General features: G+C 38.3%; 1 protein-coding gene across 4 annotated transcripts in view; it reads left to right on the forward strand.

The window, feature by feature from the left end:
* The window catches only part of Slc39a12 (solute carrier family 39 member 12), an 84,025-nt gene extending 69,900 nt beyond the window's left edge, over positions 1 to 14,125 (forward strand). For all 4 annotated transcript variants that reach the window (XM_059262448.1, XM_059262449.1, XM_059262451.1 and 1 more), the window contains one exon: positions 13,997 to 14,125. In XM_059262448.1, the coding sequence (XP_059118431.1) occupies positions 13,997 to 14,125 (129 nt within the window). The remainder of the gene's footprint in view (positions 1 to 13,996) is intronic.
* Positions 14,126 to 15,271: the final 1,146 nt, after the last annotated feature.

Genomic DNA, 15,271 nt, shown 5'->3' on the forward strand with positions numbered 1-15,271 from the left:
AGAGGTGTGTCTTTGAAAGGCTTTTCTGCCCCATCCCCTTTCTATCCCCCACCCCTTCTCTCTCATAGTCCTGTCCACCATGAATAAAAAAATCTCCATATATTGCCCACTCCATGATGTTCTGCCTCAACATGGGCCCAGAATCACAGGACCAAGTGTCCATGGGGTCAACCCTTTCAAACTGTGAGCTAGAACAGATCTTTCTATAAGTTGTCAGTTTTGGATATTTTAGCTGTAGAAAAGCAGATGACAGGCATCCTAGAACCTCATCTTCAAATACTTTTATAATAGGTAAATAGGTATAATAGGTTAGGGTTTTGACCTGTAAGTTCTGGGGAGACCACACCTAATCCACTCCTCTCATGGCTGCTGTGTTTCTCTGGTGAACTGACACTTCCACCACCTCTATCTAGGAAAAATCCTCGTCTTGATGTCTCTTTTCCTTAACTATTGCTGAGGTGTCCTTTCTATCTTTGTACCTTTCACATGCCTTTGGGGAACTAAGTGGTACAGTTCAGGTAGAATGTTTGAAGGGAGGACCTAGCAGAAGTGTCTGGCATAACCAACCATCTTTGATTATTATCCATTTACCTTGCTTGTTCAAGTTCTCCAAATCATTAAAACAGTTGTCCTTTGACAATTTCATACATGTATATAAATGACAGTTTTGTATATGCTATATGGAAATGTTAACAAATGTGTATAATATATAGTCTCATACAAGTATATAATATATGACAATTTCACACATATGTAATTATATCAGTCCAGGTTCTCTAGAGGAACAGAACCTATAGAATAAAACTATATCCTATGTATTTAGAATCTCCTTCTCTCTTCCCTCCTCCCTCCCTCTCTCTCTCTCTCTATATATATATATATATATATGTATATATATATATATATATACACATATATATATATATATATATAAAAGATTTATTAGGATGGCTTTCAAGGGTTGTCAAGCTAGTCCAATAATGGCTGTCTACCAATGAAAAGTCCAAGAATCCAGTAGTTGTTCAGTCCATAAGGCTGGATATCTCAGCTGGTCTCAGTATATACTGGAATCCCAAAGAAGCAGGCTCTAATGCCAGTGAAGACTTGCCCCTGAGAGCAAGCAGGCAGAGTGGAAGCTTCCTTCTTCCATGTCCTTTATGTAGGCTGCCACAAGAAGGTGTGCCCTAGATTAGAGGTAGATTTTACCACCTCAGAAGATCCAGATAGAAGTAGATCTTCCCACTTCAAATGATTTAATTAATAAAAATATCCCTCACAGATGTACCAAGCCACTTGAGTTTTAGCTAATTCCAGATGTAGTCAAGTTGACAACTGAGAGGAGCCATCAAAATAATACTTGACAATTTCATACATATATAATATTTGATACCTTTATAGATATTCATAATATATGACTTTATTTGTGTATGTATTTTATTATAGTCACTCATTTTTCTACCCTCTCATCTTTCTTCCACCTCCACTACCTTCCTCCCACCTAGTCTTCATCCCACTATCATATTTTTTGCTTTTTTGGCATGTGTATGAAGTTGTCCACTGGACGATGAGTAACTCATTAGTGGCTATATCACTGAAGACAATGACTTTCTCTTCCTCAACAACCCTGGATAGCCATTAGGTCCCTTGGGTGATATGGGGGTCCCCATGAGCCCCTCCTCCATCTATGGCTGAATGCTTACTGGCTTTATTTTATGCATGCCCTATGTGAGCAGCCACACCTATTGTGAGTTTGTGAGTGCCACAGCCATATCATGCCCACAAGACAGAATTTTATAGCCCCTCCCTCTTTTATTCTTTCTGCGCTTTCTTAATGTTCCCTGAATCTTGGGGAGGGAATATGGGTGTCCTGTTTAATCATGAGTATTCAGCAGTGACCAGTTCTCAGTATCCTGACCAGCCATGAATCTTTACATTAGATCCTGTTTAATACAACTTTTTAAAATGATTTATTTTTGTTTTTTTATGTACATTGGTGTTTTGCTTGCATATGTGTCTGTGTAAGGGTCATTGGACCCCCTGGAACTGGACTTACAGACAATTGTGAGCTGCCACATGGATGCCAGGAGTTGAACCCAGGTCCTCTGTAAGAACAGCCAGTGCTCTTAACCATTGAGCCATCTCTCCAGTCTTGATCCAGTTTGCTGTGAAGAGAAGTGGGTTTTTTATGCCTAGGATTGCACTAGTCTATTGGTATAGACAAAATATTTAGAGGCCATTTGACAACATGCCCTTACAGCAGTGAATTCATTCCTAGTGCTTATAAGTCTTGCCACCTATGAGCCTTTGTGACCAGGTCTTCTGCACTAGACATGAACTCCTATGGAGCAGTCCTCAGATCTATTCAGAAATAAGTTGGTTTCCTCTATACTCATCATGCCATTATTGCACCAGTAAGCAGCCTTGTTTTGCAGCTGATACTGTAGCATGCAAGGGCTAAATTTGGGGAAGATCATTGCCAACGCTTCTTTTCCAAGTGTCCACATAGCAATGTTCATCACTAGCAGAGGCTAGCTAGCAGGGAGGAACCTTCCAGTTCAGTTCTAGCCTGGATTCTTTTATTCTGCAGCCATGATGGGTATTATCTTCAGAAATAGACTGTTACCATCCAGTTCTGGTGGACAACTAATGACAATAACCATAAACCACACAAATTTTTTGAGGACAGGGGCTTCCTAGCCAACCACTCCCAGGGAAGTATCCCATATCTGGCACTGGGATTTTCATTTAATAAACCATGGCTTCTGGGATCAGCACTATCAATCTATGCCTGGTACTGTCATGCAAAATCTTTTTTAAGACAATATTTTAAAATTACCTTATAAAGCAATGAGTTTCCATATGGCTTCATTATACATCATTAGTTTCTTTTAAATACCTTCCTATACTCCATATTCTTCCCATTTCTCTTTATACCTTACCATCCCCAGTATTCCTTCCCTCTATTTTCATAGTGCATGTGCTCTAAATCTTAATTATAACTAGATTTATTGGTTTGATGACTTTTTCAAAGTCTTGTGTTTGCCACAAATATTTTATGAGAAATAATATTTATACATACAATATTCTATCAAAGTTATATACATATAATGCCTCCTAATTTGGAGGTGCCTGTGGCTGTGTTAACTAATGCCAAAAGGTACTTGGAAATGTCATTGAGGTTTAAACGTTTGAAGATGAGCCTTGAAAATAGGAAGCCTTGATCTGGCTATTATCAGGGGAAAAAAAGCTAAAACAATGAAACGAAGGTCATAGACACGTAATATTGCTTGCTTTAAAGACAGAGGAAGAGGCCAGGAGCCTGGGAACATGGATACTCTCTCGTCCAGAAGATGGAAAAGACAAGGAAACTGACTTTTCTCTGAAGCTTAAGAAAGGAGTCCAGCCCTAATGGCACAGGAGTCTTAGCCTGAAAAGACTCATGCTAAAATTGGGACTTACAGAACTCTAAGATAGTACATTTTTATTGTTTCAAGGCACCCGTTTGTGGTCATTGGTTAATAGCAGCCATTGAAAACTAATCCATCCCTCGGTATCAACTCATGTTTAGATGTAATTGGAAATGGAGACAGCTTTGTAAATGCATCTTTTTCTGTCTGCAAAACTAAAATCCCTTCTGAGAAAATTCTCAGAATTGAAAGTGCACTGATTTCTCAGACTCAGCATCTCTCAATTTAATAAATCGCTTGGATGTGAGGAGGAATGAACCCTCAAAGTAACTTCTTCAGCAATTTGGATGGAGAGGCTTCATTTTTTTTTAGTGAATATCATGTATTCTATAATGCATAAATTAGTTAATTTTTAAAGACATACATGGTTATGCCAGGGAAAGTTTATTTTTGGAGCTGAGGCAAAGTCTCAAACCTTCAGGCATTTTTCCTAAGGTTTTAGATCCTGCAGTCAGTTTCTATAGCAACAAGTGAGTAGAAACCTCAAGGGACTCCGACTGCACTGTAACTAGAGATGTCCCTGGAATTGGGGGAACTGGACAACTGCCCAGGGTCCACTATGTTACTAGACCTCTAGTGGATGTGGGAGAGCTCAAACTCACTGAGGTGGCAGTGCAGAAGGAAGGAAAACCAGGCAGAGTTCAGGTACCATTTCCATGAAGATCCTAGGCATGTCATTCAAGAATGCAGGCAGCTCTTCATAGCTGTAGTTTCAGTATCCAGGACTCAGTTAACCACAGACCAGAGATCCCAGGAGAGAATTCCATCTGTACTGGACAAGGACATTTCTCTTGTCATTGTTCTCCAAACAGTGCAGAATAACAATTATTTATATGGTATCTGCTCTGTGTCAGTTCTTTCTCTACCCGCTCTCTATACAGTTGATTTATAGTATAGGGGACGATGTATATCAGTTATATGCAGGGGCATGAGCATCTTCCAATTTTGGCATTGGAGGGAATTCCTGGAATAAGTGTCCCCTGGAGGCTGAGGAATGACTATATGCCCAGGTTCTTTCCTATCAAACCCCCTACGCACATACCACCCACCAATCAATCTACCAGTTTTCTGAATCATTTTCTCTTCCCTCACCCCATATTTTTTAAAATGTTCCTTTTCAATAGCTTGTCCTTTTTAAGACTATCGATAATTTTCCATTGAATGTATGCCTCGTGTAATATTGGATGAAGAAAAGCCACAATGAAGGGCATTGTTTAGAGGAATTTACTACCTTACTACTACCCTACTCGGGGAAAGGACATGCCTCTCAGCAGGGACATCACAGCCAGATTTTCCTGCAGCATTTTCCAGCTTGCAGGGAATATTTTCTGTGTGAAAGGAAGGGACAGAATATTTTTAATTTGAACCTTTAAAACCCATGAGAAAAATGTAAAAAGGGAAGACTTCATTATTAAACTCAGCCAGTAAATGAACTGTCAGTAGTTTTCTAGGCTGCTTCACGGTGACTACAGTTCAGCAAATGTTATACTTACGGTCACTGTTACATCATTTCAAGACAGTGAATTTGATGAGAAGAATACGAAGCAGACACATGTCTAGGCTGCACTTCTAATCATGTGACTGCAAAATTAAACAGGATCCTCCATTTTTAGGCTTTTGATTTAATTGTATCCTTAACATTATTTTATTTTATTTGTTTGTGTGTGTGCATGTATGTATTAGGGGATATGTGTGTGTGTTCTTTTGTACAGGTATACATATGTGTGCATATTCATATAGAGGCCAGAGATGAAATTTGAGTGTGATTCTTCTGTTATTCTTATGCATACACACACACACACACACACACACACACACACACACACACACACACACAACCTGCTCAGTCCATTTAGTATTACGTGTCTGTCTATGATTTCAGGGCTGATGGCGTGGTACTGGATGACCAATTAGAGGCCTCTTCCTGGGGATACACTTTATCCTACTCTAAGCACTTCTTTTGTCTATAGTTCTTTGCCACTTTACTTTTTGAGGCAGAATCTCACACTGGAGCCTGGGGCTCTCTGATAGGCTAGGCTGGCTGGCTATGGAACCCCAGGGATCTGCCTACCTTTGATTTCACAATGCTGGGAGTATAAGCATGTATCAGCACATAATGCTTTTTATCTGAATGCAAGGGATGGAGAGGGATGGAGCTGTGGTCCTCAAGCTTGAGTGGTAAGTACTTTACCAGCTGATTTATCTCCCAACCTACCATCCTTTCCTTACTTTTTATTTCATTAACTTTTTCTACTTAAGAGAAACACAATGAAATTCATTCAGTATCTATAACCACCAGGTTGTCTGATAAATAAGCCCTTTCTGATCCGAAAGAACTAGTAAATTATTTTCTAGAAGTATGACAATATGTAAGTGTAATCCTATTGGCTGTTGTCCATTCACAGAAAGGAAAAATTTAAAGGCATGTAAAGTAGCCTTTATGTACACGTTTGTTTTCAACAAATGTTAAACAGTATATATCAATGGCATTGTATTGGATACTCACTGAGAAAGTGTACCCAGCATTCAGAGCCCATTTCAGAAACAAAATTAATATTATTTGATATTGATAGTTAGTTCTTTACTAAAGAAAGAAGTATGAATCCTTTCTACAAACAACTTCAAAAGACTTCTGATCTTTCTGTAAAACAATGACAATAAATCAGTTAAATATACTTTTGACATTCTCTAATAAGATACTAACATATCAAACTCACTCTGTAATGTAAGGAAACCAGCTCCTGGAGATGTTGGTATTTCCTCCCTCACCACATGTCTTAGCTGCTCCTTTAAACCATTCTGTGAATGCCTGAACATGCTCACATGTGCACACTTTCCAGATATCATTTTTAAAAATAATTTTAATCAATAGATACTGATGTTACTATGAATAGTGGTCCTGGTCATCTTTAGCTATCCACTTGACTCAGACTACAATCAACTGACAGCAGAATCTCAACTGAGGAATTATGTAGATCAGGTTGCCCTAGGGGCATGTCTGTGAAGGATTGCTAATTGATGTAGGCTGGCCCAGGCCACTGTGGGTGGTACCACTTCTTTGGTAGGCAGTCTAGACTGTATAAGACAGTTAGCTAAGTATGAGTCTGCACGTGAGATGGTAATTAATGTTCAACCACGGTTTTTCCTTCAAGTTCCCACTTGAACTCCATCCATTTTGTAGGGCATTTTTAGGGAACAGATTGTTCAGATTTAATGGGTGCAGATGTCCTGTCATATGTACAAGATACAATCTTGTAGCAATCGCCCTGTTCCTCTGGCTCTTGCAGCCTCTGAACATCTCTTCTAGGATGTTCCCTGACCCTTAGGAATAGGAGGTGCCCTATAGATGTACTGGTTGGGGTTGGGCACCCCATCTGTTCTCTGTGTTTTCACCAACTGTGGATTTCTTCAATAGTCTCTACCGGCTGCAAAATGAATTTTCTTCTATGAGAGTGAGAGCTGTACTTCCCTGTGGGTACAAGGATACATTTTTATTATGTTCACTTGACCTACTTTTTTTTCTTTTCTTGCCTTTGAGTTTTATGTGTGTCTATGCATTCATGTACATATACCTGCTCTACATTCTTTTCTTGAGACAAAGTCTCTCGCTGAACCTACAACTATGCTGGCAGCCAGCAAGCACCACTGTACCCCACACAGGGTTAGGTTGCGGTGTGCAGCCACACTTGGTTTTGTTTTAATGTAGGTGCTGGAAATTCAAACATAAGTGTTCCTGTTTATGTAGCAAGTACTCTCACCCACTGAGTTCTTTGTCAAATCTAGTGACTAAGTTCCCATCACGTGTGGTTGGCAATGACTCTTCCCATTCTGTTGCCTGTTTTTCCACAGTTAGCTTCCTTGCTGTGCAGAAGCTGTTTGATTTTACACAGCTTTACTTGTCAATTCTTACCATTATTTCCTGGGTTATTGGAGCCTTTTCAGAAAGTCTTTAGTGAGATTTGTGTTCTGATGTGTGTTCTCTTAGCAACTACATTCAGGTCTTCAATCTATTTCGAATAGATTCTTTTTATACAGTGATAGATCGGAACCTAGTTTCAGTCTTCTCCAGCGGATGCAGTTTTCCTAGCACCATTTGCTAAAGAGGCCACCTTTTTCCCCCAACGTGTGCTTTTAGCATCTTTGTTGAAAATTAAGTGAATATATTTCTGGGGCCTCTTTTCTATTTCATTTCTCATAAAGTTTTTATTTTGCTGCTAACTTACACACTGTTCTGTAAATATAGGTCTGCAGTGTAATTTGTAATCAAATATTGTGTTACCTCCAACACTGCTCTTTCTGCTTCAGACTGACCTGGCTATTTGTGTGGTCATTTGTATTTTCATACGCATTTTAACTTTTTTTTCCTGGTTCTGTGAAAAAAAGTCATTGGAAATTTTACAGAGGTTGGATTAAGTTCTTAGATCAGTTTTCAATATTTGTTCTCCCAATCTGTAGGCTTGAGAAGTGTTTTGGTATCTCCTTCAGTTTCTTTCTTTCCTCCTCCTCCTCTTCCTCCTCCTCCTCCTCCTCCTCCTCCTCCTCCTCCTCCTCCTCCTCCTCCTCCTCCTCCTCTTCTTCTTTTTTGTTTTTTTGAGACAGGGTTTCTCTGTGTAGTTTTGGTGCCTGTCCTGGATCTCGCTCTGCAGCCCAGGCTGGCCTCGAACTCATAGAGATCCGCCTGGTTCTGCTTCATGAGTGCTGGGATTAAAGGTGTGTGCCACTACTGCCTGGCTGTCTTCATTGTTTTTAAAGTTTTCATTGTACAGGTCCTTTATCTCCTTGTTTAGGCTTATTTAAGGTTTAAATTTTAAGTTATTGTATATGAGAATCTTTCCCTGATTTCTTTCTCATCAGTTTATTATTGGTTAGAAAATTGTTATTATTAGAAAAGTTATTAATTTTTATATGTAGATTTTCTATCTTGCTATTTTACTGTGTTCATCAGACCTAAGAGTTTTCTGGTAGAGACTATAGTATCTTTCAGTATATTACCATATCATCTTTTCCTGTTTGCATCATTTTGTATTTCTTAGCTCTAGCTACAACTTCAAACACTATATTGGATGACTAGAAAGTAGATACCTCATTCCTGATTTTAAATTAAATATATTAATTTTTTCCAGTATAATGTTGGAAAAGACTTAGCATATATAGGCATTATTATGTTGAGATATTATTCTTTTATGCAATCCTAGTTTTCATTGCTATGATAAAGTATTGACCAAAACCAACTTGAGGGAGGAAAGAATTTATTTGGATTACACTTCCATTTCATAGTCTATCTTTAAGGGAAATCGGGACAGGGACTCAAGCAGAAACAGAAGCAGAGACCATGGAAGGATGTTGCTTACTGGCTTGCTCAGTTTGCTTCCTTGTACAACCCAGGACCTGCTTAGGGGTAGCACTACCCACAGCAGGCTGGGTCCTCCCACACCAATCATCAATCAAGAAAATAACTGAAAGACTTGCTGATGGGCCAATCTGGTAGAGGTAATTTCTCACTCTTCCTAGATGCTTTTAGAGAATCTAGCTTGTGTCAAATTGATAAAATTAGAAAACAAACAAACCCCAAAATCCAACCAGCATGTATTCCTAGTATTTTTAGGGCTTTATCATGAAAGGACACTGACCTTTGTCACAGGTCTTTTTTTCATTCATTGGGGGTAATCATGTGATTTCTATACCTAAATATATGTATGTGCCTGTGTTACATTTATTGATTTGCATATGTTGAAACATTCTTTCATCCTTGGGATGAAGCTAACTTGATTGTGGTATATGATTTTTTTTAATGTGTTGTCAAATTTGACTTGCAAGTATTTTGTTGAAAACTTTGAATTTACATTCATCAGGAAAATGCTCTATATGTTTCTTTTTTCATCCATCATTTATTAATTATTTTAGAAATTCATAAAACTGGTTTGGTAGTGTTCCTTCCTTCTCAACTGTATGGGACTTTCTTAAAATTTTATATATATTTTTTAGAATTTCGTACATGATTGCTATATTTACATAATTTCTAATTCTCTCACTCCCTTACCCAACTCCTCCCAGGTCTTCTCCTCAAATTCGTGAATTTTTCTTTAACTTTCACTGTAGACATATACGTAAATGCACATATAAACACACACACTCACACATCCTGTTGAGTCCACTTAATGTTTGTTGCTCAAATATATATGTGTTTATGGCTGACCACAAGGAATTGAATAATCTGTCATCCTTTGGGAAGACTGATTCTCTTTCCTCAGCAGCCATTAGTTGCCTGTAGCTCTTCATTTAGGAATGGGGTCTTGTGAGACTTCTCCCATCCATATTGGCCTGTCAGTTGAGTTGTCATTGTGAAGGTCTTGTTTCGGTGACCGTATACTTGAGATTTCATTTCTGAAGCTTTTCTGTCATTTGTAGATAACATTATGTCCCAATAAACAACATGGTCCTCTGCCTCTTACAGTCTTCGTGCCCCCTCCACCACGATGTTCCCTGACCCTTAAGTGTAAATATTGTATTTTTATCAGTTAGGGTTGATACTTACAACTGTCTATTATTCTCTGCACTTAACCAGTTGCAGATTTCTGTGATAGCCTTTGTCTGTTGCAAAAACAAGTTTGTATGATGAGGAGGGAGAGATACTCTTATCTCTGGGTATAAGAATAAGTATTTGGAAATGTAGTTAGAAATTGTAAGCGTTTAGAAAAGTGGCAGCAGCGGGTTCATGACTTCACCAGACATAGGTAGTTTATAATACCAGACATGAATTCCCTCCTATTGCATGAGACTTAAGTACAATTAGACAGCTGTGGGTTAACCCCAAGATGTAAATGCCATTATTGCCCCACTGGGCACATCTTACCATGTTGTTGTAGTTGGACTTTACAGCTGTGTAGGACTGTTGATTTCTTTTCTCCCTTGGTAGCTTGCATAGCATCTTTGGATACTATGAGAGCTAGTCCTCAGGAAGGAGGTTTCCAGGTCAGTTATGGAATATTTTGGGGAGTGCTGTATTAGCTCTTCTATCACAATGTGGCAGAACTTAGCAGTAATGCACTCATTTCTAGAATTGTCTTTGTTGGGAGACTAATACTTCTTCAATATTAATGTTTGTCAAATATCCAGTTGAATTGCTTATTTTTGCTTGATTTAATTTTAGAGGAGTCTAGAACTTTATCAGCTTATTATAGATTTTCCAGCTTTTTGGAATTTCCTACAATACATTTTGATCATATGGAGAAGACACGGTGGCAGGGACATGAGGAACCTGGTCACGTTATTTCTGTGGTCATGAGGCAGAGAGAAATGAATGCTGGTGCTCAGCTCACTTTCTCCTTTTCATTCAGTTCTGGGTCCCACACCATGGATTGATAGTGCTACACTCACATTAAGGCTTCTCTGTTAGAATTTTGTTGAAAGACCTTCATGGATCTGCCATGAGTTATGTTTTCACGATGATTCTAAATTTAGCCAAATTGACAATAGAAAAAAGAACTGTTCTAGGTAAAGATGAGTTTTCCCCAGAAAATTAAAGTTCTTTGGGTATAAGATGTTGATTTGAGTCAAGCAACTTAATAAACACAGTAGTGAAAAGAGGTAAGTTGCTTTTCTACTTGAAGGCTTCAAATTTTCTAGCAGAACCATAAAGAACATTTTTCTTAGTGCGTCTCTGAGCAAGATGTTTTTACTAAAATTGCATTCCTGTCTCTATACCTCATGATAATATACCTTATCCATAGTTTCAATTCCTCTTATTTTATGTTATAGACTACAGAGAGATTGAAAAATATACAATATTACAATTCTACTGCCCTAGACTGCAAGGAGACTTTTCTTAATGAAAGCCTTGGGGTGGCAAGAGTTGTGCATTTCAATTCTTATTACGAATTTTCAAAGCAGGGAGAAATATATGCCCTTGAAAATTAATTCCCATTATTTCTTAGAAAAGTTACTGACTGAAATGGGGAAGACTCTGAGTGGACTCTAAGAGTTGAGAAGCGATGATCAGACATGGCTTGACCTTTGGTATTTCATATTTGTCTCTCTTATCTTAAAAAGACTTTCTATAGGATTTTCTGGCGTTTTTGATGCATGTCCAAGATACACTGTGACTCCTGTGTCTACCCATGGACTTGCTAAAAGAGCCAAGTGTTGTTTCAAAAGCAAATTTGCTGCTGTTTGTTATCAAGTCATTTTAGCAGTAGACAGGAGACATTCAGACAGGTCCCCCATATCAAAATTAAAACTTCCATCTGGGGATTAAAATATCATAAAACTTATAAAAACATGACTTTCATTGTTTGTTCACATCTGCAGCATAAGGCAGTCTGTCTTTGTAGATTTTTAATTCACATTATATGTCTTAGAAACATGGAACCAGTGCTATGATATCTTTGTGGTAAAGATGCTGCAGAACCTGGGTTCTGTCCTGTATCTTTATTATTTCCTGTATATGGAGTGATGGTTTTCCATCTAGTGGAACACCTTTCAACATTGTTATTTCCCACCTTTTTTCTGATGACATAAGAAGGCATTTTCATAACAGGCAAGGGTGAATTTCATATAGAGTTGGCCTTTTTACTCCTGAATGAGCTTACTTGGCTCTGCCCTGGATCTAGTATTACATCTGTAGAGTGGTGGGTAAGCTATATGTTCCCAGAGACAGGATTCCACATAACTGAAAGGAGCTAAGCACTTTATCTTTCACCGGATTATGAGGAGTAAGGGATGCAGAGGAAACACAAGGAAGGATCTGTAAATGGAGGTATATGTGAAGTAAATAGAACGTGCATCAAATTTTGTAGCATAAGCATTTTAAAAGTATATTCTATGTGAATGTTGTTCTTGGAGCTTGAAGTATTTGTGGTGTTTGCTTGAGCATGATGCCATCTGCATAGAATACAAGACCAATGAACTTCTCACTGGCAGAGGTTCTGTGGCTGTTACTGACAGGTACATTCCTTTCTGCCATTTGTTAGACACTCCAAGTCAGCAGCAGGTCTATAGGCTTAGGTTAATGAGAACAGTAAGAAATTAAAAACTGCTTAAATTTTTGTGACTTAGTTTTTGAGACAGAGTCTCATGTATCCCATGCTGGCCTCAAACTTCCTATAGAGTTGAAGATGACTTCTGATTTTACTTCCTCCACCTCCCGAGTGCTGGGACTGCAGGCACGTGGTACTATGCCTGGAGCATGCTGCTAATTCAGCCACAGCCACTAAATGACAACCACCTTATTTGTAAACTAAGGAAGAGAGGGAATCTTTTTTTTTTTTTTTTTTTTTTTTGGTTTTTCGAGACAGGGTTTCTCTGTGTAGCTTTGCGCCTTTCCTGGGACTCACTTGGTAGCCCAGGCTGGCCTCGAACTCACAGAGATCCGCCTGCCTCTGCCTCCCGAGTGCTGGGATTAAAGGCGTGCGCCACCACCGCCCGGCCGAAGAGAGGGAATCTTAGCTCAGTATTTGCAGATAAGTTTATTCAAAATATGAGCCATTAAATGACCATAGGTGATATAATTGAAATATAATTATGTTTCCAAGCTTTGGAGTTCACTGTCAAAAATTGCTTCAAATTATTGACATTCAAAGATATTGGGCAAATTCATTTGGTATTGTTGATTCTTTAAGAATATTGCCACAAATTCATTTTTAAGCTCTTAAGAATAAATAATGTCCACTATACACATAAACTTTAATATAATCTGAATATAGATTAATTACTATGGTACTAAAAAAACAGTTATCTATGTCTGAGTGTCATCACAAGGGACCAAGGTGACCATGGCATCTAGAATAACTACCATCTAATAGAAGCCAAGGAGACAGCCGAGCATCCAACAGTAGTTCTCAGTGATGCCAACATTAAGTTAGATCTCCAGGCCACACTGACCTGAGTCTCTACGTATTCCAAAGGAAACAATCATGCCATAATATTCTCTCTGACCCTGTTAGGGTGAAGAATTTGAACTAATACAAGCCCCAACCACACTGGGCTCTTCCTACAAAAGCCTGGATGCAGCTTTCTTCCCAAATGGTGCCATGACATTTGGTAGACATGAAGTTATTTCCACTTGTCTCTTCAAGAATAAAATACAATCCTAGGAAATGATTTCTTTGTTCTAAAGGTCATGGGGACCTTGGTCTTCTCTTTGACAGTCAATAAACACGAGTGCTTTGCAAAAGCTAGTGCATTTAGATGTTTCATAAGTCTAATGGAGCAATCAGAAATTGTACCTTTCATGTCTTATTTATTTCACATTTAAACACATTCTGAAGACAGGGGAAAAGTTGGCTTGCATTGACAGCTGTGTCATTTTAAGACTTCTGCCAATGCGAGAGTCCTTCCAGCCACCAGCAAGCGGCTCCATTTAGCTAATATTTCAAACTTGTGGCAGGAATAGGTACTCAACTCTGGTAACTATTTGGGGAATTCTGAAGGTTATTAAGTTCTGAATAACAGTCACTCATGCTTTCCCACCAAGCTTTTCTCAGCAGTTGAATATCTCTGGATCTTATTCTGGTTTTTCGTTCTTTTTTTAGCTGCCTGAAATGACTCATGTTCAAACACAACGACCCTGGATGACGTTTCTCCTGCAGAACATTGGATTGATCCTAGGCTGGCTTTCTCTTTTGCTCTTAGCTGTATATGAACAGAATATTAGAATATAAATTGAGATTCTCCAATATCTTACAAAATGAATTTATCCAGTCATATCTCATTTCTTCCATGTTCTCTATGCTGTTCACTAAATTTGGTATTTTTATTTTAGGCAAAGAATCTGTCTTTTATCTTAACTTACTGATTATATATTGTAATTTTTTAGAATTATATAAAGGTGAGTCTATCTTGCATTGAAATGTTTAATTTTGTTTCTGACACAGTGGTGGACCACAGTAATGGTTAATGTTGGTAAATTCTGAATTCCAGTCAACTGCAAAAATATTATTTCTCTAAGAAGAATGTTTATTTGTTGTATTTGAAGCTGACAGGTGCCTTTTGGGATAAAAATCAGCTGCAACAGTTTTGTGGGTTTTTTTATGTTAATAATACATTTGTGATTTATAGACCATAAGCAAACAGGAGAATAGAAATATAATAAAGGCTAGTTTTAATGTGGTGGTTTCAATTAGCTTCTGTTACTTTCTACACAAATCCTGCCTTTCAAGCTGCTATAGCATGCTCACCTGGAAGAATCAAGGCCTGTTGTCAGTGGTAGATGTGAATAAACAACTTGGGAAGCCCAAAAGATATGGCAGGATGTCTATCTGTCCTCCTGTAAAAGTCAGCACACATCTGTTCAAGGCAAGAATTGTTGATGTTCCCGAATCAATAAGGTAACAAAGAGTCAGGTAGGAATCCAATGACTCAGCTCTCATAGGTTATATAATAGGCTGTGTGTGTGTGTGTGTGTGTGTGTGTGTGCATTTAATCTTACTGATGATTTATATGTTTGCATTATTTCTGGGGTCACTTTAAATGGGATGTCAGTAGGTGAATTCATGAACAAGGAACATTACTGGTAACCTAGAGTATTATTAAAATAGAAAACAACTCAAGCTTTAATAACATTGTCCTTTGGAACATGGTGCCTACTGTTTTTCTTAGTGTTTAATGATGGGTCTTGACAAGGGAAAAGGTTGTTTTGTTATAATTGTGACTCACGGTACTCAGTTATGTATCTCTCCTACCTCTTACTCACCAACTGGTGAAAGTTCTTTGTCATGCCCCAACCCAAACATAATCTTTTAAAACTACTTTGCTTTGATTTCAAAATGAAGTGGACTTCTCCATCTGTCTTTGTGCTTGCCTAGAGA

This window comes from Peromyscus eremicus, chromosome 5, assembly GCF_949786415.1.
Source record: "Peromyscus eremicus chromosome 5, PerEre_H2_v1, whole genome shotgun sequence".
Classification (NCBI taxonomy): domain Eukaryota; kingdom Metazoa; phylum Chordata; class Mammalia; order Rodentia; family Cricetidae; genus Peromyscus; species Peromyscus eremicus.